The sequence below is a fragment of the Phalangium opilio genome, unplaced genomic scaffold, assembly GCF_054372755.1.
Source record: "Phalangium opilio isolate 3A_F unplaced genomic scaffold, DU_Popi_V2 ptg000041l_1, whole genome shotgun sequence".
NCBI lineage: Eukaryota > Metazoa > Arthropoda > Arachnida > Opiliones > Phalangiidae > Phalangium > Phalangium opilio.
In genome coordinates this window covers 1100566-1121566 of record NW_028324165.1, presented here as the reverse complement: position 1 = coordinate 1121566, position 21001 = coordinate 1100566, and the positions used below count along the sequence as shown (strand labels likewise).

The 21001-nt window shown below is 38.0% G+C and overlaps 2 protein-coding genes and 1 long non-coding RNA gene across 10 annotated transcripts in view; 2 read left to right on the top strand and 1 right to left on the bottom strand.

Moving 5' to 3' along the window:
* The first annotated feature begins 697 nt into the window (after nt 1-697).
* LOC149679199 (uncharacterized) lies at nt 698-6451 on the top strand. Of its 5 annotated transcripts, none has more exons than XM_089834846.1 (2): nt 698-1161; nt 4222-6451. In XM_089834846.1, the coding sequence occupies exon 2, from the start codon at nt 4396-4398 to the stop codon at nt 5767-5769; it is 1374 nt and encodes a 457-aa protein (XP_089690972.1). In that variant the 5' UTR covers nt 698-1161; nt 4222-4395; the 3' UTR covers nt 5770-6451. The 5 variants fall into 5 exon arrangements, with proteins under 5 accessions (XP_089690972.1, XP_089690971.1, XP_089690973.1 ...); XM_089834845.1 differs by having other exon boundaries at nt 3868-6451; XM_089834847.1 differs by lacking the exon at nt 698-1161 and having other exon boundaries at nt 4396-5140; nt 5216-6451.
* A 173-nt stretch (nt 6452-6624) lies between these two features.
* Nucleotides 6625-15736, top strand: LOC149679198 (uncharacterized). Of its 4 annotated transcripts, XM_089834841.1 has the most exons (8): nt 6628-7846; nt 7913-9858; nt 9986-10067; nt 10135-10197; nt 10608-10739; nt 10803-10939; nt 11013-11056; nt 14299-15736. In XM_089834841.1, the coding sequence occupies exons 3-8, from the start codon at nt 9993-9995 to the stop codon at nt 15234-15236; spliced, it is 1389 nt and encodes a 462-aa protein (XP_089690967.1). In that variant the 5' UTR covers nt 6628-7846; nt 7913-9858; nt 9986-9992; the 3' UTR covers nt 15237-15736. The 4 variants fall into 4 exon arrangements, with proteins under 4 accessions (XP_089690966.1, XP_089690967.1, XP_089690969.1 ...); XM_089834840.1 differs by lacking the exon at nt 7913-9858 and having other exon boundaries at nt 6625-7846; XM_089834843.1 differs by lacking the exons at nt 6628-7846; nt 7913-9858; nt 9986-10067 and adding an exon at nt 10278-10458 and having other exon boundaries at nt 10149-10197.
* A 71-nt stretch (nt 15737-15807) lies between these two features.
* Nucleotides 15808-21001, bottom strand: part of LOC149679196 (uncharacterized) — a 39921-nt gene continuing 34727 nt past the window's right edge. The window contains exon 3 of the long non-coding RNA XR_016365705.1: nt 15808-15869. This is a non-coding gene — a long non-coding RNA (uncharacterized LOC149679196). The remainder of the gene's footprint in view (nt 15870-21001) is intronic.

Below are 21001 nucleotides of genomic sequence, written 5' to 3'. Positions count from 1 at the left end.
CAAGGACCAGTTTAATAATTCCAACATGAGGGGTCGCTGGTCCCGAGGACCACTTACAAAATTCACTTTATTTCCAACCCTGGTGACCAGTCTGCGAAATATTTTGTTAAACTAGTCCTTTGGACCAGTGACCCTGTCTGAAATAATAAACTGGTGTCTGGACTGGTCCTAGCCTTTGTTTTCCTATAGATTTGCAATTAATAAACTGGTCCTGAGGATCAGTAACCTCCACTTCTTGAATTTAAAAACTAGTCCAAGCAATAATAAACTGGTTTTGGACCAGAGGAAGTGTGTTATTTCCCAGACTGCCACAGACTTCGTTACGATCTTTGACAGGGTGGAAAATAAGGATTTGTTTTAAGCTGGACATTGGGCCAGCGACCCCTCTAGCTTGGAATAAATAAACAGGTCCATGACCACTGACCAGGCCGCGTCGTCTGCTAAATTGAAGATGTGGATAATTACAATATATTACCTAAAATCTGGACTCTGGAAACCCTTGAATTTTCTTAGTGGTCCTGTGGACCACTGACCCCCCTCTGATTTAATTTTTATACTGGTCCAGGCAATTTTTAAACTGGTCATTTGCCCTGTGCCACCGCCTTATTTCCCACGCTGAAAGTGACCAAACAAACAGACTAGGAAATAAGACAGGTTTACAGGTCAAAAACCAGTTTATTAATAGCTTGGACCACTTTTTTTATTCAAAACGTGAGGGTCTCTGGTCACATTGACTAGTTTATTAATTCCTACTTTTATTAGAAATTGATATGGGGACCTCTTTAATTACTTTCATTTTAACATAAATTTCGATTCCAGGAGTCCAGTTGTGTATACAACCCTAAGCCGAGAGAGATTTTTTTAGAAGAGAGAACGACCACAAGTCCTGGGACCAGTAGAAAAATAAATAGGGGAAGGGTCACTGGTCCCGGGACCAGTTTCAAATTTAAGACATCAGGGGTCACTGGTCCGGAGGACTAGTTCAGAACTTCAGAAATAAACCTTATTTCCAAGCCTGCAAACACAGCCGTTTTCAGTCGTCTGCTTCAAAAAAAAAACGGTAAAACGTGGCATGCCGCTGAATATTGTCTGTTAAAAACACGTCGTTTAATGTAAATAGTAAAGTATTCATCGAGTGTTCGGAATTGGCTACTTGCAAAGGTTTTTATAATTACTTTTTTCCTTAATTTACTTTTCTGCCGAAACGACATTATAGATGCTGGAAAACTTGGCGTTTGGGCGGAAACAGAGTCCTTTCTCAAATTCTCATGTGTTTTCTAGAAGGAAATTAGAGCTTGTTTTGGGAGACATGTGGGGTCAAGGGGGTCTCGATCGCTACTCAGGGCCGGAAATAAGCACAGGACACTGGACATTGTCCAATAAAATTTTAAAATGTCCTATAATATTTCTAAAAACTAAGGGGGTCACTGGACGGTTGACCAGTAAATATTTCTCAAGTTTTGATAGCTTGGCTATGAAGATGCGACACAATTTTTGCACACTCCAGTGGACAATGTCCTATAAATTTTCCAATCAAAGAGGGGGTCAGTGGACACATGTCCTATAAGAAATATTCCTTATTTCCGGCCCTGTCGCTACTCGGTTTGAAAGAAATTTTGCGAGTCGATGAAGCGTCGTCTGCTTAAGCACGCGTGACGTCACCCAGATGAGATTTGAACAAGGCGGATTATTGTTTACCCCATTCCGCTCGTATATTAGGAGCTTAATTAAAATAAATTTAAGTTTAAAGGCAACAATAATTATTCACAATGTGATTGGGAATAAAATATTTATTGTTAAATAAAAGTTTAACAAATAATTCAACTAAAATTTAGTAACAAAGTGAGTTTATGTCAGAGTTGTCTGTCGCTGCCTAGGTAGCAAAATAGTTTTAATATTTATTTATTTTCGTTCATAACATTTTTATGATAATAAAATATCACATTTAAGTACAGAACTTCCTCGTTTTTTTTTGGCATTTCGCTTAATTGCATCAGCTTCTATGGTAGACTGGTTTAGGAACTTTATTCTTAAGAGGGTTCGCATTTTAACAAACCCGCTAATTACATTTCTCGGATAGGTTAGGTATACAGATGCTATTTTTTCTGTAACTTTTTTAACTATACCCTTCTCATTTGATATGGAAGGTTTTTCTTCGCCGACCCTTTTCGAGATTATAATTCCATTTTGGAAAAGCTGTAGGCTTTGAAGAGGATTGCCTTTCTTGCCATAACATCTTAGCGACTGTACCATACTGGTCATGTTATCTAGTTTTTTCGACTGTTCGCTATGATTAATTCCGTAGCCACTTTTCCTTCCATCGCTCTTGGTGTAACTATTCATGGTATCAAACCATTCGTCAACTGTATGAATAAATTCGGACGTGGCGAGATATGATTCCTCATTGTCAGACATGGGTGAAATTCGTTTTATTGCTGTAGCTACAGTGTTTGACAGCAACTCTGCTGCCATGCGTACATTCTGGCGTTGCGTTTTCACACATTCCAAATGAAGTCTCGTAATTTTATGACACGATTTTAGCTCTCCTTGATCTTGATTAAAAAGTGATATCACCGGGTCTTTAGTAATTTTGATGCTGTTTAAAAGAAAGCCTGTGTCCAAGAACCAGTTTCTAATAAGTTTTAACGCGTGTGGGACATCAGCAAAACAGTATACTTTTTCTTCCGGCAATGAAGGGTTAGGAAACCAAGTTTGGTTTACGTTAATTCCAAGTTGTGACTAGTATCGTTTACATTTTCTACGCTTAATGCCGAAATATCAAGACCAGAATCATCTTCTCTTGAAGTACTTGATTCAATTAATTCATTAACAAGCTTTTTGCGGTCTCTTATTCTAGAACGAGAAAGTCTTCCTTCTGATATTTGTGAGCAGTTAGATGCCGGTGAAAGGAGATTCAATGATGGGATTGCATTTTCATTCAAACGTTTCTTTGAAGGTATATTTAATAGTTCCGCTTTGAGATCTCTCAAGTAGTCTTCTTTTGTAAAATGGTCAGAACATACTCTTGCATAATTCGGGTTGACTGTATCTTTGCCACATTTTTTAGCCCATATTCTTCTTAGTTTCTTATCTTTTGGAAATGTAAAGTATGCTACGGGGCTATCTTTATTTTTGCACGTTACTCGGTACCGATTTTCACAGCCTAAAATAGCGCATCTCATTCCTCCAACTGGCATCTTTAATGTAGACGATTAACCTACCAAACCATAATTAAAATGAAAATTGGAACCTTGGCTTAAAATCAAACTCAGAAAGGCCTCATGCCTTTTCATTTTTTCAATCAAAATAGTAGTAAGCCTTGCCAAGTGTTTAATAATAACATGCAATAGTTTCCTTAAATAATTATTATTTAGTGAAAATAGGTTAATAAGTTAAATGGCTTTCTAACCTGAGTGTAAAGGAGTTATTTTTATAGATGAAACCACCGAAATTAGAGTAATTTGCCCCATTTCGCTTCTAAGTTGCAACTTTAGCTCTCCTTGCAAGATGACAGTTTCAATCTCTCGTCCATATTTGTTGTTTACTTTTGACTGGAGCCCGCAACGCCGACTAGTATTATTTTATAATAAGGCGGTAAATTTAAAATTTGAAAATTCTGTTTCTTATTTGTTGTTTTGGTTTAAAACGCAGCATAAAAAGCCTTTCCTATGGCTTTCGCCATACTATTTTATTAGAAATCTCATCTGGGTGACGTCACGGAGGCCTCCTCGAGACCAGCCAATAGACGAGTTGTATTTTCGAAGGAAAAATTGCTCGATCGAGGCAACCTATACTGCTATTTTTCTTTAGGAACCTTGATGTGGGGTGGCATTTCCTTTAATTTTGGCCTTAACTTAAATATTTCAGTTGGTGTAGTCGTTTAATTAGTATTTCATCATACTCTTAACGTTTTACTGTGACTGTTAAATCCACACATATTTTAAACCGTTGTTTGAAGCTCTGAAGTTAGAAAAATTGAAGATAATTGTCGGTAATTACAATTAACTATGGGTACCATCGTGATGCGTTTTAGCAATCTATCTTCTTGTAAGATGCATGGAGTTGTATTTCATTTTTGAAATCCCTTTTGGAATGTTTTATTTTGCAATAACTGCATTAATGCATTTTTTATTTAGCGATGACTGCAGTAATGCATGTTTTTTTCTTGCTTTTGCATGGAAGAAATAACCTCTAGTTCTTATTTAATTTTTATGGTTTTAGGTCAGTCGCATTGCAACAAAAGCGATAATTCCTGATGATTAGATTGAAGATTCATATCGAAAACATTTAGTTAACACTATTACTCACTATTGGAAATTTTGAAGATTCGATATTTGAAGTCTTTACACATAGGGAATACGCCCATTTGTTAAAAGCCGTATTGAACGATTCGAAATGGAGCTTGCCAAGCTGCCTGCAATTTCGCTACAACGCCAAGCCCTGACTAAATTCGCCTCGTTAGTATGGGTTAGTTCAATTAAAAAATCCTTGCGATATCCTCTGCGTTTTCGGTTAAACCTCGAGTCACTGAACGACGGAGCAATTGACGAATTGAAGCGTTCCAACATACCAACACTTTTTAAAGAAATTACCCTAATGATATTGAATGATGTAGGAAATGAAATATATCATTGGCTTTTAGAAATCAAAAACCACATCACTGACATTACCCTGGAACACCAACTCTCCAATTTGAGCTGGACTGTTGAAGGCTCATTAAATCGACCCAAGATGACCAGATTACTACTAGAGAATCAAAGTGACCTCGATTTGACATTCAGTTTTTACATGGCGTGCACGTACTGTTTGGAGGATAAAATTGGGCAATTGTGGCCAAGAATCAGAGAAGAACAGCATTTAAAATATTTCCATGATAATGAATATTTGATGGTTAGATACTGGATTTATAAAGTAGGAGGGCTGGCCCCGCCGGATTATTCCTTTTTAGACCCATCTTTTTTTACGACAATTGATGTTCAATTTTTTGTCATGGTTTTTCATCGTTTGGAATTTAGAAAATCAACAGTAAAATTTCTATTTAATAATTTAACTGAAGAAGAAAAAATTGAGGCCTTGGATATTATTTTTAAACCATCGAATTATGCAAGCAACAACCCTCTCCAACTTTCAGAAGTATCAGGTCAGGGATATTTATTGAGTCAATTAAATTACACGCAAATGTGCGCATTAGTATCCATATTTGAACCTCCTGAAGAGTTATTGATGAACATATCATACTTCGCGTGGCCAAGAAATACGCATATTCTAAAGGCATTGGGCCATTACATTGGCAAATTGGAAGGCGCCATTGAAGCTACAAACGGCAATGATTTGGTAGAGTTTGCTGATGGCGCGTTCGAGTTTGTCAGACGCTACAACTGTAGTATTTTGTTCAGATATTGTTGGACCAGATTCCCAAGAGAAGAATTAATTAAAGTTATCGATTCAAGGTTCTTTGATGACATCACTTCTGAATTGGCTGTAAACAAAGACGCTGTGTCCATCAAAATGGTAATTGATAGCATTGAGCCCAAGAGCTATGACAAGAATTTGTTATCTCCTGATCATCTTCCCATTATCGAAACGTTGGCTGAATACGATACGGATCTGTTGAAATATTACCTCGCTCGAACTGTTGTCAGTAAGAACTTGGCCAAAAACCTCCTTAAGATATTGAAGAATTTTTACTTTCAAGATACGATGAAGGAAACCATTACTGGTATTTTAATTCAGCTTTTTCCTGAGTTGGATCTTAATTGCGCAAATTAAGTTCTTAAAATGCGTGTAACTTCACTCATATTTACTTGGTTTTTTTCCTCTTCAAATTAGTGCATTTGTTTTCTAAATAAAACAAGTGGTTGAATTTTGTACACAGATTTTTTTCTTCAAAAAAACTGAGCATTTTTAAATAAGTAATTTAGAATTGTGCGCAGTTGTAGTTACATCTTAGGTTACATCCTTAGTATCCTTACATAAATATTGTTTATTGTTTAGTGATTACACTGTGACAAGGAAAAGTTACTCCTTTTGTCAGGGGTTTTTTTTTTTCAAAGCATTTTTTCAAATTAACCCAAACATTGTTATCTTAGTATTACTTTCGTATTCAAGAATTTTCCTTCAAAAGCTACACAATTTTTCAAAAGTAATACAGAATTACATACTAATTTTTTTGTTCACATTTAGTTTTCTCTTATTTAGTGATTATTGTATAAAGTTACTCGTTTTGTTGGGTTTTTTTCAAAGCTTTACTCCAAATAAACGAACATGTGTTTGTAGTTTTTATTGGCCAAACAAAATTATAAACTAATTTCATGTTCAAGAAATGTTTTTCTAAATTTACGCAATTTTAAATAAGTCCCTTAAAATTGCTATTGTACTTGTTACATTTTTTCAATAATTTTGTTTTGCACTCTTTAATGGAGACATAAATAAAAGATGGTAATCTTTGAAAGTTTTTGCGTTTTAAATTTTAATCGAAACGCTGACACTGATAATGCAACTATCTCTATACATGTCGCTACATCGTATGATGTATATCTACGATAGGGCTATTAGTCCGACCTTCCTGTAGCTGTTGTGCCACATTATCGCCTTTGGCAGTATAAAATTTTTCGCTCGCCTGTGAAGGGAGAAGATTGTGACCACGGCACGTCAAGGTCAGGGGGATCGCTGGCCTAATGTCCAGTTTAAAAAATCCTTATTTCCCACCCCGCAGACGTGCCACACGCAGGGTTGGAAATAAGCTGAATTTTGTTAGTGGTCCTCGGGACCAGTGACCCCTCATGTTGGAATTATTAAACTGGTCCTTGGGACCAGTGACCCTCGCATTAATTATTATTCTACCGGTCCCACTATAAATTAAATTTCTAAAATGGTGAGAATAAAAAACACGTAAAGACACAAAAGTAAAGAAGCTGAAAATTCTAATTGATTTTGAATTTTTTACTGTAGGATAAAGTAGCGTATCAAAATTAAAAACAGTTAACTTTTATTTCTTATCACAATTTTTCAACTAGTTGCCACTAAATATCAATCAACATGTCTAATGATATTTGAAGTTCTTCATCCTTTTCAGAACTATCCTTATTCCTTATTGCATTTTACATGAATTCGGTGACAATATCTTCTCTCGCTATCAGTAAGCCAGATCAAAATCCTGTAATGTGACCATACAGTACTGCCTAATGCAACCACTGACAACTAGTACTGACTATCGTCTAGGCTGTCGACTACAAGAGACTCATTCTAGAATAGTCACTAGTCAAGATCAATAGTCAATAGACTACAAAACATTTGTAGGGAAGTTGTAACCAAGGAGTACTAACTACATAAGAGTAAAATTGGTAGAAATGCGTTGAGCTTGAAAAATTCTAATAAGGAACCCCGAATTATTAATCTGGTCCCACCGTCTATTTTTTCCAAAAACGATAATTAATAAAGTGGTCCCTGGGACCACTCACCCCAGGTTTTGGAATAAATAAACTGGTCCGAGCAATTAATAAATTGGTTTTGGACTTGTAAACCTGTCTTATTTCCAACCCTGGCCACACGCATTCTTTTCTTATCTTAATACCACTCCAGTACTAAAATAATACCGCCTCCAAGTTCGAGGTTTTGCAAACTTTTACGTCTGCTAGGCATTCTTCTTATGGACCGTCAAGTGGTAAACTAAAATTACTAGAGAAACTTTAAGTAAAAGAAATAAGAAACTCGTTCGCCAAGAAGAACAAATAACAAGGAAAAGATTCCTCAGACGTTACAGGACTTGAATCATTAGTTTAATTTGGTTTAGTAGTAGGATGGATGCTTTGAAAGATTGTGTTGTGATGATGAAACCTTTAAGCTGGTAAGTAATGAAAATATTTCTTGAACTTGAAGAATGTCCCAAAGAAGGACTCTCCCCTTTACCCAGACTTGTTGTTTTGATTGAAAATACTACACTACGCAGTCCAGACCAAACATATTTTTTAAATACAGCGTCAACAATTATAACACATGGAACAGCCATCCATAAGATACACCTTCCCCATTCTTGAAATGACGCGGCGAAATATTTATTTTTTGATGGGGTAATCATTGCGTGGAATAACTTGCCAGAGGTTTTTATGTCTTCCGGCTAGCGATGTTCAAACATTAACTCAGGACCACATAATTTTACGAAACTACATGGCTATGGCTCAAAATCCTCTACCTGTTCCGGATGGGCTAGTGAAGTTTTATTAGCCTCTCATATTTAAAGTAAAAGGCCGGGTAACATAACATTAAACCGGCAATTTTACAGAATAGCTTCTGGTAGCAGATCACTTTTGTTTTTATGTTTATTATGTGTAATATTGGATGAAAAAAATTATGGCCCAAAACTTTTTCGGCGCAAATGATTATTGAAAAAGTTACAAGCGTTTAATTCTTTGGCGTGCGCAAAGGCTTAGGGATCCATGTCATTGGCTAAAAGCCTAAAAAAGCAATTATAAGTGGAAAAAGGACCATACACGTATAGGAGTCACGAATTAAGATCTCTGCAGACGAAAATACCAAAACCAAACCTAAAATAACCTAACCAAGCCTAATATATAAATATTTTGGAAAAGGTGGCAGCTAATTAATAGGAGAATATTTTGGAAAAGGTGGCAGCTAATTAATAGGAGAATATTTTGGAAAAGGTGGCAGCTAATTAATAGGAGAATATAATTTTGGTAAAGATGGCAGCTAATTAATTGGTTATTTTCGTCTGCAGAGATCTTAATTCGTGACCTCTAAGCCTTTGCGTAAGCCAAAGACTTAAACGGTTGTAACTTTTTAAATAATCATTTGCGCTGGAAAATTTTTGCACCATAATTTTTTTCATGCAATTTTACATATAATAAACATAGAAAGAAAAGTGAACGACCACCAGGAGCTATTCTGAAATATGTCCCATTATACCTTATAAGAACGGCCTTTTCGAGGGCCTTTTTCTAAATATAAAACGGAAACTTATGAAAAAAAAATAGTAATCTCTTATTACAAAAAAATTGTGTTATTTCGGAATTCATTTAAATTTTTTCGCCATTTGTAATTTACTCTTCGATTCTGATTTCACGAGAACTGCAAGACATTTCATGCGTATAAAGGCAGGCCCCTTAAAGGGGCTGTCCGACCCCCTTTCCTTTTTTACCCACCCGCTATGTTAAGCTCTATGAGGAAGATCGTCGTTTGTCCCACTGTTCGAACAGCCCCTTTAATTTGCAGTTAGAATTAGGCGCCCCAAATAGTGACATTTTTTTCAATCAACTCAAGATTTAGAAATATTTGGCAAGTATAAAATGAACCAATTTGATACATTTTCACATAATTGGTATTTAACTATTAAATTTTGAATTTGTGTAAAATAATGTATCTACAGTAAAACCTAAACCTTTTCTTGATTCATTTTTGAAGGAAAAGGTCGGAAAACAACATTTTACTTTAATACAAAAGAAAAAAATTAAAAAAAAAAATCTCTTATTACAAAATAATTAGCATTTAATTAATCATAAAAATTAGGGCTACTACGCCGCCATTGGTTTAGTAGCTTCTGCTAATTCGAACCTGATAAGCTCGTGATAGAGCGCACTATGCCCCACCTTACCCTTACGTCTCTCAGCCTGTGAGAATTCAACCAATCCCTCTAAACCAATAGCGGCGCAGTAGTCCTCGTTTTTAAGACTAATCAAACGCCCAAAACAGCTAAATTGAACACAAATCACGAAAACTTTTCAATTTTCGTGTCGGACACTATCCAGATCGAGATATGATCAGTTTTAATATTGAATCGGATTTTGTAACTACACTCTCCCACTAATCAAGCACTTCAGCCTTGAGCAACTTTGTCTCACAAAGGTCCTGGCAACACTGTAAACTCTTAGTAGTTTAAAATATTAACATTTTTCTCCATTCCTTAATTTGCTTGTTCTTCGAAAAATGTTCCATGTTTCGAAACACGTCTTCATTCAAAGTTTAATTTTAGGAAAGAAATGTGTCTTCACAAACTGTCTTTACACAAATCCTATATGAATTTGGTCAATTCTCAAAGAGTTGTTCTCGGAGAGGTATTTGCGATATTTTTGAACTATTCCTCGTTCTACTATGAAGTTTAAAATTGCAAAATGGATTTAGGAAATGGATAAGGAAGATTGTTACTTAAGCAAAGATGACAAAATGAAGAAACTGAGGAACAAGGTAATAATTGATAAAATAGTTCCCGCATTATGAGGAAATCTGTGCTGGTAGCGCAGCTAATGGCAAAAAAACGAACCTAGGGGCCATTTCGCCTTGCTTGAGTGAAAGCACCCAGTTTTTCCGTTCCTTATGAAGGGTTTATGAGATACATGATTAAAAATAACATTTCCTGCAGCCTCTCAATGACTCATGAACAATGAACTTTTTTAAATGGCCAATGATAAATTCCCCTCTGATTGGCTGAAGGTTTAGAGGATAAAGGTCCCTTGTTTAAAGATTCATTAAAAATGAGGACCATTAATGTTCTTTGACGTCATTGGTTTCTCATCTTTCTTGCTCGTCTCTTTAAAAGGCATTCTGCCTGAAGGTCCCATGTAAATCAGCTGTAGTAATGGAATCTTATTTTTCAGTTTGACGTTTTAATTTCAAACGTGAGGAAAGAGCGAATGGGAAATGAATTAACTATTAATGAGCAACGAGAGAAAATTGACCTGCTCATTAAGGTCAGAGAAGAATTGAAAAACAAAGTCAAAGATCTCAAGGTAACCTATGAGGTTAGATATTAGCAATATTCTTTAATCATTGTTAATTGTCTAAAAAATTAGGAGAAAAATGGAGCAATTCAAAAGGCTAACGATGTATCAGTGAAAGTTGAACCAGTTGATTATGATTCAGAGCCAGATAGCCAAGCATTATCCCTTCCAGTTGCGGAACAGCAACAACCTCAATCTCAAAAGGAAAGGTATTGCGAGAGAAAAAAAGGTGTATTCATTTTATTGTTTCCACGGACTATTTATCACAATTTATTTGTATAGTTCGGAAGGACTCTCTACTGAGGCCAGGAACCGCAAGCAGCCTGGTGTGTAGATTTTCATTTTTAATGAAATACTGAAAGTCTCCCACAAGTCACTCGCTGGGTGCAAAGTTCATTGAACCAAACGCTTATGAGCTAGAACCGAAGCCCCGAAAAGTTTTAGGGCAAATTTTAAAAGCCTTATTAGTCAGTGGTGATGGTATGAAGTTGGGCAAGCGAGTTTTTGGAACCCTTAATGAATGTAGATTATACGGCGATGCAATGAACTGCTTCGAACAATTTTATGGCTTAACATACAAGAATGAAATCTACTCGACCCATGTTGGCGAAAGTAGCGAATCTGATTTTATTTCGAAACTACTGCTGATGCTAATCAAAAAGATCAAGGCATCGGCCCAAAATAGAAAATATTTCGAATTTCTCAACAGTCTTTTGAGGATCGACAGAGCATGCTGGGATATAACTTAGATAATCTGATAATCTAACCCATGTTCCAACCTTGACGTACTTTTAGACCCAACTATAACCTGTTTCAGACTAATTGTTAGTGGATCAATTTGGTTGACTTTTAACCTGTTGTTACCCACGTATATCGTCATTTGAACCACGCATTAACTTATTTTTTATTTATAACTTTAACCTTCTATTTTCGGTAAGGTTTAGCACAAAAATTCACCCCTATGTCAAAAAATTTGGTTCTCTTAAGCCTTTATCAGTTTTAAGGAACAATAATAAACTACATACAAGACATTTTCCATCAGTGCTAAGGAGAAATAGTTTAAGCGAAATTATTCTTGTAAAAATATAGTTTAATGAGACGGGAAGATTTTACACTCGTTCTGCTCTGTGGCTTGGTTTGACGCAAACACAGAGGCTACACCCCTGACTATTTCTTTCGGGGGTTTCTAGAATTTACAAGGATTAATATAGTGGCGTTACTTGGTCCAAGTTTATATTCAGTGAGTGATAGAATGCAACCCTTGTGTATTATTTCTATTTTGGACATTTTGCATGGAACTATTAGTTATTACAATAGGTGATTGATAAGATATAACACCAACAACAAGCCTCGCATTGGTTTAGAGAGAAGAAACTGCTTCTTTTCTTTAATGTTGTGTCTTCACACGCCTAATTGGCATTCCTTATTAAATCAAGCGCCCTTACCGGAACAGGAAAATTTGGTCTCGCCGAATTGGTCTCGCCATTTTGGTCTTGCCTATTTGGTCGCGGGACTAATTGGTCTCACCGATTTGGTCTCGGTACTATTTGGCCTCGGGACTATTTGGTCTCGGTACTATTTGGTATCGTGATTATTTGGTCTCGGTACTATTTGGTATCGTGATTATTTGGTCTCGGGACTATTTGGTATCGTAATTATTTGGTCTCGGGACTATTTGGTATCGTGATTATTTGGTCTCGGGACTATTTGGTATCGTGATTATTTGGTCTCGGGACTATTTGGTATCGTGATTATTTGGTCTCGGGACGGTTTGTCTCGTGATTATTTGGTTACCTAATTAGTTACCTCCTTTTCCAAAACAATGGTTCCAATAATTCGTTGCCACCTTTTCCAAAACATTCTCCTACCAATTAGCTGCCACCTTTTCCAAAATATTCTCCAATTAATTAGCTGCCACCTTTTCCAAAATATTATCCTATTAATTATCTGACACCCTTTCCAAAGCATTCTCCTACTAATTAGCTGCCACCTTTTCCAAAATATTCTCCTATTAATTATCTGACACCTTTTCCAAAACATTCTACTAATTAGCTGCCTTTTCCAAAATATTCTCCTAATAGTTAGCTGCCACCTTTTCCAAAATATTCTCCTAATAGTTAGCTGCCACCTTTACCAAAATATTCTCCTAATAGTAAGCTGCCACCTTTTCCAAAATATTCTCCAAATAGTTAGCTGCCGCCTTTTCCAAAATATTCTCCAATTAATTAGCTGCCGCCTTTTCCAAAATATACTCCTATTAATTATCGGACACCTTTTCCAAAACATTCTCCTAATAGTTAGCTGACACCTTTTCCAAAACATTCTCCTATTAATTAGCTGCCACCTTTTCCAAAATATTCTCCTAATAGTTAGCTGCCACCTTTTCCAAAATATTCTATAATTAATTAGCTGCCACCTTTTCCAAAATATTCTATAATTAATTAGCTGCCACCATTTCCAAAATATTCTATTAATTATCTGACACCTTTTCCAAAACATTCTCCTGCTAATTAGCTGCCAAATTTTCCAAAATTTTCTCCTAATAGTTAGCTGCCACCTTTTTCAAAATATTCTATAGTTAATTAGCTGCCGCTATTTCCAAAATATTCTCCTATTAATTATTTGACACCTTTTCCAAAACATTCTCCTACTAATTAGCTGCCACCTTTTCCAAAATGTTCTCCTAATAGTTAGCTGCCACCTTTTCCAAAATATTCTCCAATTAATTAGCTGCCACCTTTTCCAAAATATTCTCCAATTAATTAGCTGCCACCTTTTCCAAAATATTCTCCTATTAATTGTCTGACACCTTCCAAAATATTTCTATTATTGCTAATAAATTGTTCGTGGTAAGAGGCGGGCTTTTAATACTCATATAAATAATCTTCTTGCCTCCAAACAAGCTAGGTTGGGTTGGGTTAGGTTCCGAGACTCATTTGTCCCGAGACCCATTTGTCCCGAGACCCAATTGCCCCGAGACCCAATTGTCCCGAGACCCAATTTTCCCGAGACCCATTTGTCCCGAGACCCAATTGTAACGAGACCCATTTGTCCCGAGACCCAATTGTCCCGAGACCCATTTGTCCCGAGACCCATTTGTCCCGAGACCCAATTGTCCCGAGACCCAATTGTCCCGAGACCCATTTGTCCCGAGACCCATTTGTCCCGAGACCCATTTGTCGCGAGACCCATTTGTCCCGAGACCCATTTGTCCCGAGACCAAAACGGCGAGACCAAAACAGCGAGACCAAATCGGCAAGACCATAACGGCGAGACCAAATTGTCGCGTACCGGCCCTTACAGAATTCTAAATACAATATATTTAATGTTAATTTGTAAACCACGATTGAATATAACTAGGAAATAGTAGACGCGACTCTGGGAATCTTTCGCGCGCTCCCCGTCTCCACTGTGTAACGATAATAATGGGCGGATGCATCAAAAAAGGGTATGATACAAGTTAAGACCACATCCCATAGTATCATCGCGATTTCCTCGTGTCGTATCTATATTTTCCGGATGTTACGTGATTATTTCCTTAATGAAATATAGTTTTTGCTTTTTGTAGATAAATCCACGGAAAAACATAATACTGAACAAAAAAGAGGTCTAGACCATAACAAAAAAATTCTTACTAGAGGAAAAATCTTCAAATGTGATCAGTGTGAATTTTTGAGCACACAGAAATGTAATTTGACCAGACATGAACGCATTCACAGTGGTGAAAAACCTTTCCAATGTGATCAGTGTGATTTTATGTGCGCTGACAAGAGTAGTTTTATCAGACATCAACGCGTTCACAGTGGAGAAAAACCTTTCCAATGTGATCAGTGTGACTTCGCTACCAAGTGGAAGTCCGTATTGATCACACATCAACAACTTCACAGTGGAGAAAAACCTTTCCAATGTGATCAGTGTGACTACGCATGCGCGTGGAAGTCTATATTGATCACACATCAAAGCGTTCACAGTAGAGAAAAACCTTTCCATTGTGAACAGTGTGATTTTAGATGCGCTGTCAAGGGTAATTTTATCAGACATCAACGCGTTCACAGTGCTGAAAAACCTTTCCAATGTGATCAGTGTGACTACGCTAGCGCATGGAAGTCTGTATTGATCTCACATCAACGCGTTCACAGTGGAGAAAAACCTTTCCAATGTGATCAGTGTGACTACGCTAGCGCGCGGAAGTCCGGATTGATCACACATCAACGTGTTCACAGTGTAGAAAAACCTTTCCAATGTGACCAGTGTGATTTTGGTTGCGCTGTCAAGAGTAGTTTTATCAGACATCAACGCGTTCACAGTGACGAAAAACGCTTCAAATGTAGCCAGTGTGAATATTCCAGCACTCACAAGAATAGTTTAATCATACATCAACGCATTCACAATGGTGAAAAACCCTTCAAATGTGATAAGTGTGACTATTCCAGCGTACAGAAGACTAATTTGACCAAACATCAACGCATACACAATGGTGGAAAACCCTTCAAATGCCATCAGTAAGACTTTAGGTGCACTGGCAAGAGTACTTTCATCAGGCATCAACGCGTTCAAAGTGGGGGAAAGCCCTTTAAATGTGCTCATTGTGACTTTACTAGCGCATGAAAGTTCGTTTTGATCACACATAATACCCTTCATAATAGAGAAAAACCCTTCAGACGTACGTGACTGTTGTGAATTTGTTAGTTAATATACGAGTTTTTTATCGGACATGTCCGCATTCACAGCGGTGAAATACCATTGAAATTTGATTGCACGGTGGAGGAAAACCCTTCAAATGTGATCGTTGTAAATATTCAAAATAATTGAAAATGAAACTTATCAAATAGTAATAGTGAAATGTCCATAATTCATTATACGTTAATACTGCTTTTTGAAATAATGTAAATATTTTACTTAATATGCTGATTTCATTGTAAGATAATTTTAATTGTTTGAGTTTCTCATTTGTAGAAAGAAAATGTTCTTCAAGAATTAAACATTCTAAATAATATTAAAATTCATTAATCGTGTTTAAATTAAATCAATTTTCAGAAGGTAATTTCAATTGAAGTAAGTTACCTTACCTTGGAACATTCTGAAAAAAATAGTCAATTCATGGGGCAACATCATACTCCGCTATTTCTTTCATATGAGCTGAAATGAATCATATAACCCTTGCTTGTATTAAGAATGAAAGATCTATATATGTTGAAACTTCTTCAATATTATGTTTTTGGCTCGTCGGGAGCCTTTTGAATATATTAGAGCCCCTTAAGAGACCTTGTATTAGCAGAAGTGAGATGAGACTAGAAGTACTGAGCTAACCAAATTCTTCACTCGGCGAAAGTGAATATTCTTGATAACACACCAACGGTTGGCCCTCTAGTGGCGGTTTCAGAATTTCCCCTCCAAAACGTGAGACGCTCGCGGATGTACACCGCCGAACTAGATTCAAGCACCCGCGTCCGTGTTTCGCCGCTTTAGGTTGAGGGGAAGGGGGTAGGAAATTTTTTTGGAACTCTACCAATTTTTTCTCTCTAGCGTTGGCGCGATTGAAGCGGCGTAAAATCCTCAAATTTGTTCACTAATGCCAGGATCTATTACCAATACTAGAGCCCTTCACTTCTAGTCTCATCTCACTTCTGGTATTAGACATATCAAAAAGATATCTAGAAACAGCGCCGTGAGAAGTCTTGTGTTAGACATATCACTAGATATCTAGAGATACAACGCCCTAAGAGAAGCCAAAAAAGTTGGTTATTAAGCAAAGAGCATTTCTCAGAAGTCTTAGAAGTGGAGCGCCCCATCCCAGGGTCCGACATTCCCAAAAACGTACGAGATTTCGTGATTTTGCCAATGATTACGAGAAAGATTTCGTGATTTTGCCAATGATTACGAGAAAGATTTCGTGATTTTGCCAATGATTACGAGAAAGATTTCGTGATTTTGCCAATGATTACGAGAAAGATTTCGCGATTTTGCCAAAGATTGCGTGATTTCACGATTTCACAAAGATTAAGGCAGGAATGAAGCTGAGACCACCTAATATGGCTACCAGAACAGCGGTAAAACTTGGGGGGGTGTCACGTACTACGATCCCATTGTTACTATTTCCAGGCGGCACCTAAGGTTTATGCCGTCCCACCGTCTCCCCCCAGTTCGAATAGGGCGAACGGGAGCGTGGGAAATAAGGCGGTGGTACAGGGCAAATGACCAGTTTAAAAATTGCGTGGACCAGTTTAAAAATTAAATCGGAGGGGGGTCAGTTAAATTCAATTGGTATGCCTTAGTTGCAATTAAGGTGATCGGGATCGTTCGAAAGAGGAGTTCAATTAGAATCTATGTGCATAATTTGAAGGATATTGACCGTTTTCATGATTTTTCCCCGTTAAAACCTGTATTTTGATTTCGATTATTTTTGATTAGAGTGAGTCATTTGTAATTGATAAGGTATATTTAATTATGGATTTATATAAATACTACCAGAAGTATATAATACTTCTCTTCGAGAGAAGTGTACCACAAAGCTGGGTGAGTGTAACGCCACTCTTCCCAACATCGGAACATTTAGAGCAAGGTTACTAAACCGAATCACATACGCGATAAATAGTTCCCTCATCATTACTCTATTAGCCCTTAAATATTTGGCAAGACGCGCTTGTGCATTTTGTCCCACGTCCAGACGAGGTTTGTAGGATGATTGCTGGGGATTTAGTGGCAAACAACTATTGAATTCACCTTACGGTGCGATGCCCATTTGTAGTTTGATAAGCGGGAAAGCAAACTAAAAGGGGGAGCCTGGGAAGAATGACGTTACATTACTAAAGCATAGGGAGGATACAGAGTGTCATCCTTCTTCTATTATCCCCTTCTGATACTACGTATTATGGATAGCCAATTTGGCCAAAAAGGCGGCCACCAAATATGTGCGACACCGTCCGGCGGATGTGACGCGCTGGAGCTATACGGGACTTACGAGGTTACCGCCCCCTTTTCGGAGAATTGTTCTGCCAAGGCTACGGAGCGCGTTCGACGACAGGGAATGTCAGCCACTAACTAAAGGCCGCCGACAGGTTATGGCAGCGCCCACAGAAATACCTCTCGTAAATCCCGTATAGCCAAATCATGGAAGAAAGTATGGAAGGCCGACTCCCCTTTGAGCTGTGAAAGGTGGTTTAAAAATAGCGACGGGTTTGCCCTCTGTCCGCCATACTGAAAGCGACAGTTTCCAGGCTGTCAAAAAAGGCGGAATTTTTAAAATTTCAAATTCCCCGCCATCCCGTTAATAAACCCAACCTTTTCACCAAAAGAAAATACATTAAATAAGGACGCCGCCATGTTTGTTTTCAGTATGACAGCTAGGGGCGCTGTAGTATGCAGGGCTACCGGTCACCTTTCAAAAAAAGGGCTGAGTCGGCCTTCCATACTTTCTTCCATGGCCAAATTGAGTCCGGAGAGCTTAGGTCACGTGGGAAAAAGGAAGTAGTGGTGAATGCGGCGTCTGCTCCAAAACGTGATCTGCGGCTTTGGGGCGGCCACTAAATGCAGTTTGCTGCAAACTATTTATGCATACGAGGCCTTTTCACCAGGGCCGGAAATAAACGAAGCTTGCCGAATCAACCGAGACGAGAGAAAGAATCATAAAAGTAGCCGGACCCTAGCCGCGAAACCGATAACCGAAACGCCGTACAATAACAGGGTTGCCAAGCTGTACATTTTTTAAAAAAAGCACAAAATAGTAAGACCATGCTTGTCCACTAAAGAAAAATATACTTAGTCTTTGTCAACTGTTACTGTTTTCCTACCCCTTTTATGGAACGGAGTATTCTCAGGGCCGGAAATAAGGAATATTTCTTATAGGACATGTGTCCACTGACCCCCTCTTTGATTGGAAAATTTATAGGACATTGTCCACTGGAGTGTGCAAAAATTGTGTCGCATCTTCATAGCCAAGCTATCAAAACTTGAGAAATATTTACTGGTCAACCGTCCAGTGACCCCCTTAGTTTTTAGAAAAATTATAGGACATTTTAAAATTTTATTGGACAATGTCCAGTGTCCTGTGCTTATTTCCGGCCCTGAGTATTCTCGTATATTGCGCTTAGCAACTAGCGCGTTGCGCCCTCCTCCTCCCACTGTCTCGCCCGAAACTTGTGAGACTTGAGTTGTATTTCTTCCAACTTTAAATTGTCGGGTTGGACCACGGGTCTATAAAAAGCCCGACCCGACCCTGCCTATTATTTTGAAGTTAATAGAAACCCGACCCGGGCCCGGCCCAATAGAAAGTGAACCCGACCCGATCCGGCCCGATTTTAAACCCTATCCGAGCCGACCCGGAAAAAATTTTAAATTAATTTTGCCCTACCCGACCCGAAACGAGTTCGGGTCGGGTCGGGTCGAAAAAGCCAGATCAAATCGGGGGCCCGACTCGTCTCTAATGTGGGATGGACAAAGCCCAGAAGATGGTGGTGTGGAAGCCAGTGTGTACAGACTGGCGTCCACGTGGGATGGACAAAGAGCAGAGGATGGTGGTGATTAGAAGCCAGTGTGTACAGACTGTTGTCCGTGTGAGTTGGACAAAAGACCAGAGGATGGTGGTGATAGACAGACATTGGAGTAATACCCATTGTAAGTGGAATACAATTTTCCAAGTTTCCGGGAACTGTAAATGTGGTCCGGAAATTGAGAACACATTTGCTCCGATTTGCCATCTGCGAATGCGGTCCACTAGGGTGTAACAACAGACAGACATACAGACACGCCGAAATTAGAACCCCTCCGTGACATACGTATTAGCTTTCTTTGGTCGTCTGATCTTTTGACGTTTCAGTCAGGAAGAAATTACGGTTGAGGGTTGATAGAAAATTATTATTTATTGATAAGGCGTTAACATTGAATGAGAAAAGTATCGTACGGCCGTACATTACGAGAGCAGATACGCGAACGCGCGAAATATCCCGACAGCGTGCTTTGATGGGGATGCAAAAGCGGAAAAACTGGTTTTTGGGGGGCTAGTCCCCTCCAGTGAGATAGAATATATATAAACCTAGAGTCACAACGTGGGATCTCGAGATTGACGATTCGCGAAACACTTTTTGTCGAGCATGAATCTTTATCAAATACGGGTGGCGCCACCTATTAATCACTTGAAGAACTTTTTTATTACCGTCTGCTGTCAAAATAGTTTTTTAAACGTGTTAAATACAAGTTGGGAAAACCAAAATATTACCTCTCCGAGGAGGACTACTTACAAACTTACTTACCCAGATATGGAAATGTTTCTTTTTTTAAGAACAAATACTGAAGTTAAAATTTATGAAATATTAAAGCAGTATACAAAGCATAGCAAATATACTGTAAATCAGACGACATTTTACATCCAATAAGGATATACTTGTACACATTAAATTCATCCGATGGGGGAAAAACGGGAAATGAAGAGCTAAAACTTTGGAGGGATATTACCTTTACGTTTTTGTAAAGGCCCAATTTTCTACTCCTCAACTGTATACCCTCTATGTTCAAAGCTATATTCACAACAGGGTTGCCATGTAAACACTATCCTCTCGTTTCACCTCAACGATTTTCTTAGTTTGTCAACATGACTGTTAACGTTACATAACACCAAAGCTTATTTGTGGCTACACACACTGAAAGTAAATGCGTACCATAAAAAGCATGAAAACACGAAGCTATAATTCGATTACGAAACGTTTACCGGTGAGATCTGTCGTCATAGCTTTTCTCCGGTCATCGGTGTTTTAAAAATGACGCTAGCGCAATAAAGCGTGCAAGGTGCCAAGGCTTAACAAAAATTGTATGATAACATATTCAAAGAGATAGATAACAACAACTTTTATAATTAAAATTAGAAAGTAACATGTATCTTAAAATTCTCGCGTGATCAACTGGTTTCACGCCAATTAAATAGCTATAGTCCCATCAGAATCAGCAAGACCTATTTGTATTAATTCCTCCATGTTTTTTCGCCAAGCTGAGAACTACGCGTTTTACGTCACGTTTTCCAAAAACCCGACTATTTTCTTTGAAGACCGCGCTGGCTCAGCGCTGAGCACCGTGACATCGAATTCTAAAACAAAATCCCGTCCTGTAGGACACTGCTAACAGCGCTGAGCTCTGCTGAACGCGGCCCAGGTATCCACCATGATTATATAATCTAAGCCTAATTATTTAAAAGTGTATTAACTTTCGGCTCACTCTGAACCGTTAATGTCTCTGCATTACAGAAACGAAAACCAAACCCAAGCGTTTACTTTTAGGTTCAC

Bases quoted from the DNA above. Each gene is read 5' to 3' on its own strand.
- LOC149679199 (XM_089834846.1), top strand. From the start codon at position 4,396: ATGGAGCTTGCCAAGCTGCCTGCAATTTCGCTACAACGCCAAGCCCTG.
- LOC149679198 (XM_089834840.1), top strand. From the start codon at position 7,800: ATGGATGCTTTGAAAGATTGTGTTGTGATGATGAAACCTTTAAGCTG. The intron at 10,068-10,134 runs GTATTTGCGATA...AAATGGATTTAG, and splicing joins AAAGAGTTGTTCTCGGAGAG to GAAATGGATAAGGAAGATTG. The intron at 11,057-14,298 runs GTGTGTAGATTT...TGCTTTTTGTAG, and splicing joins CAGGAACCGCAAGCAGCCTG to ATAAATCCACGGAAAAACAT.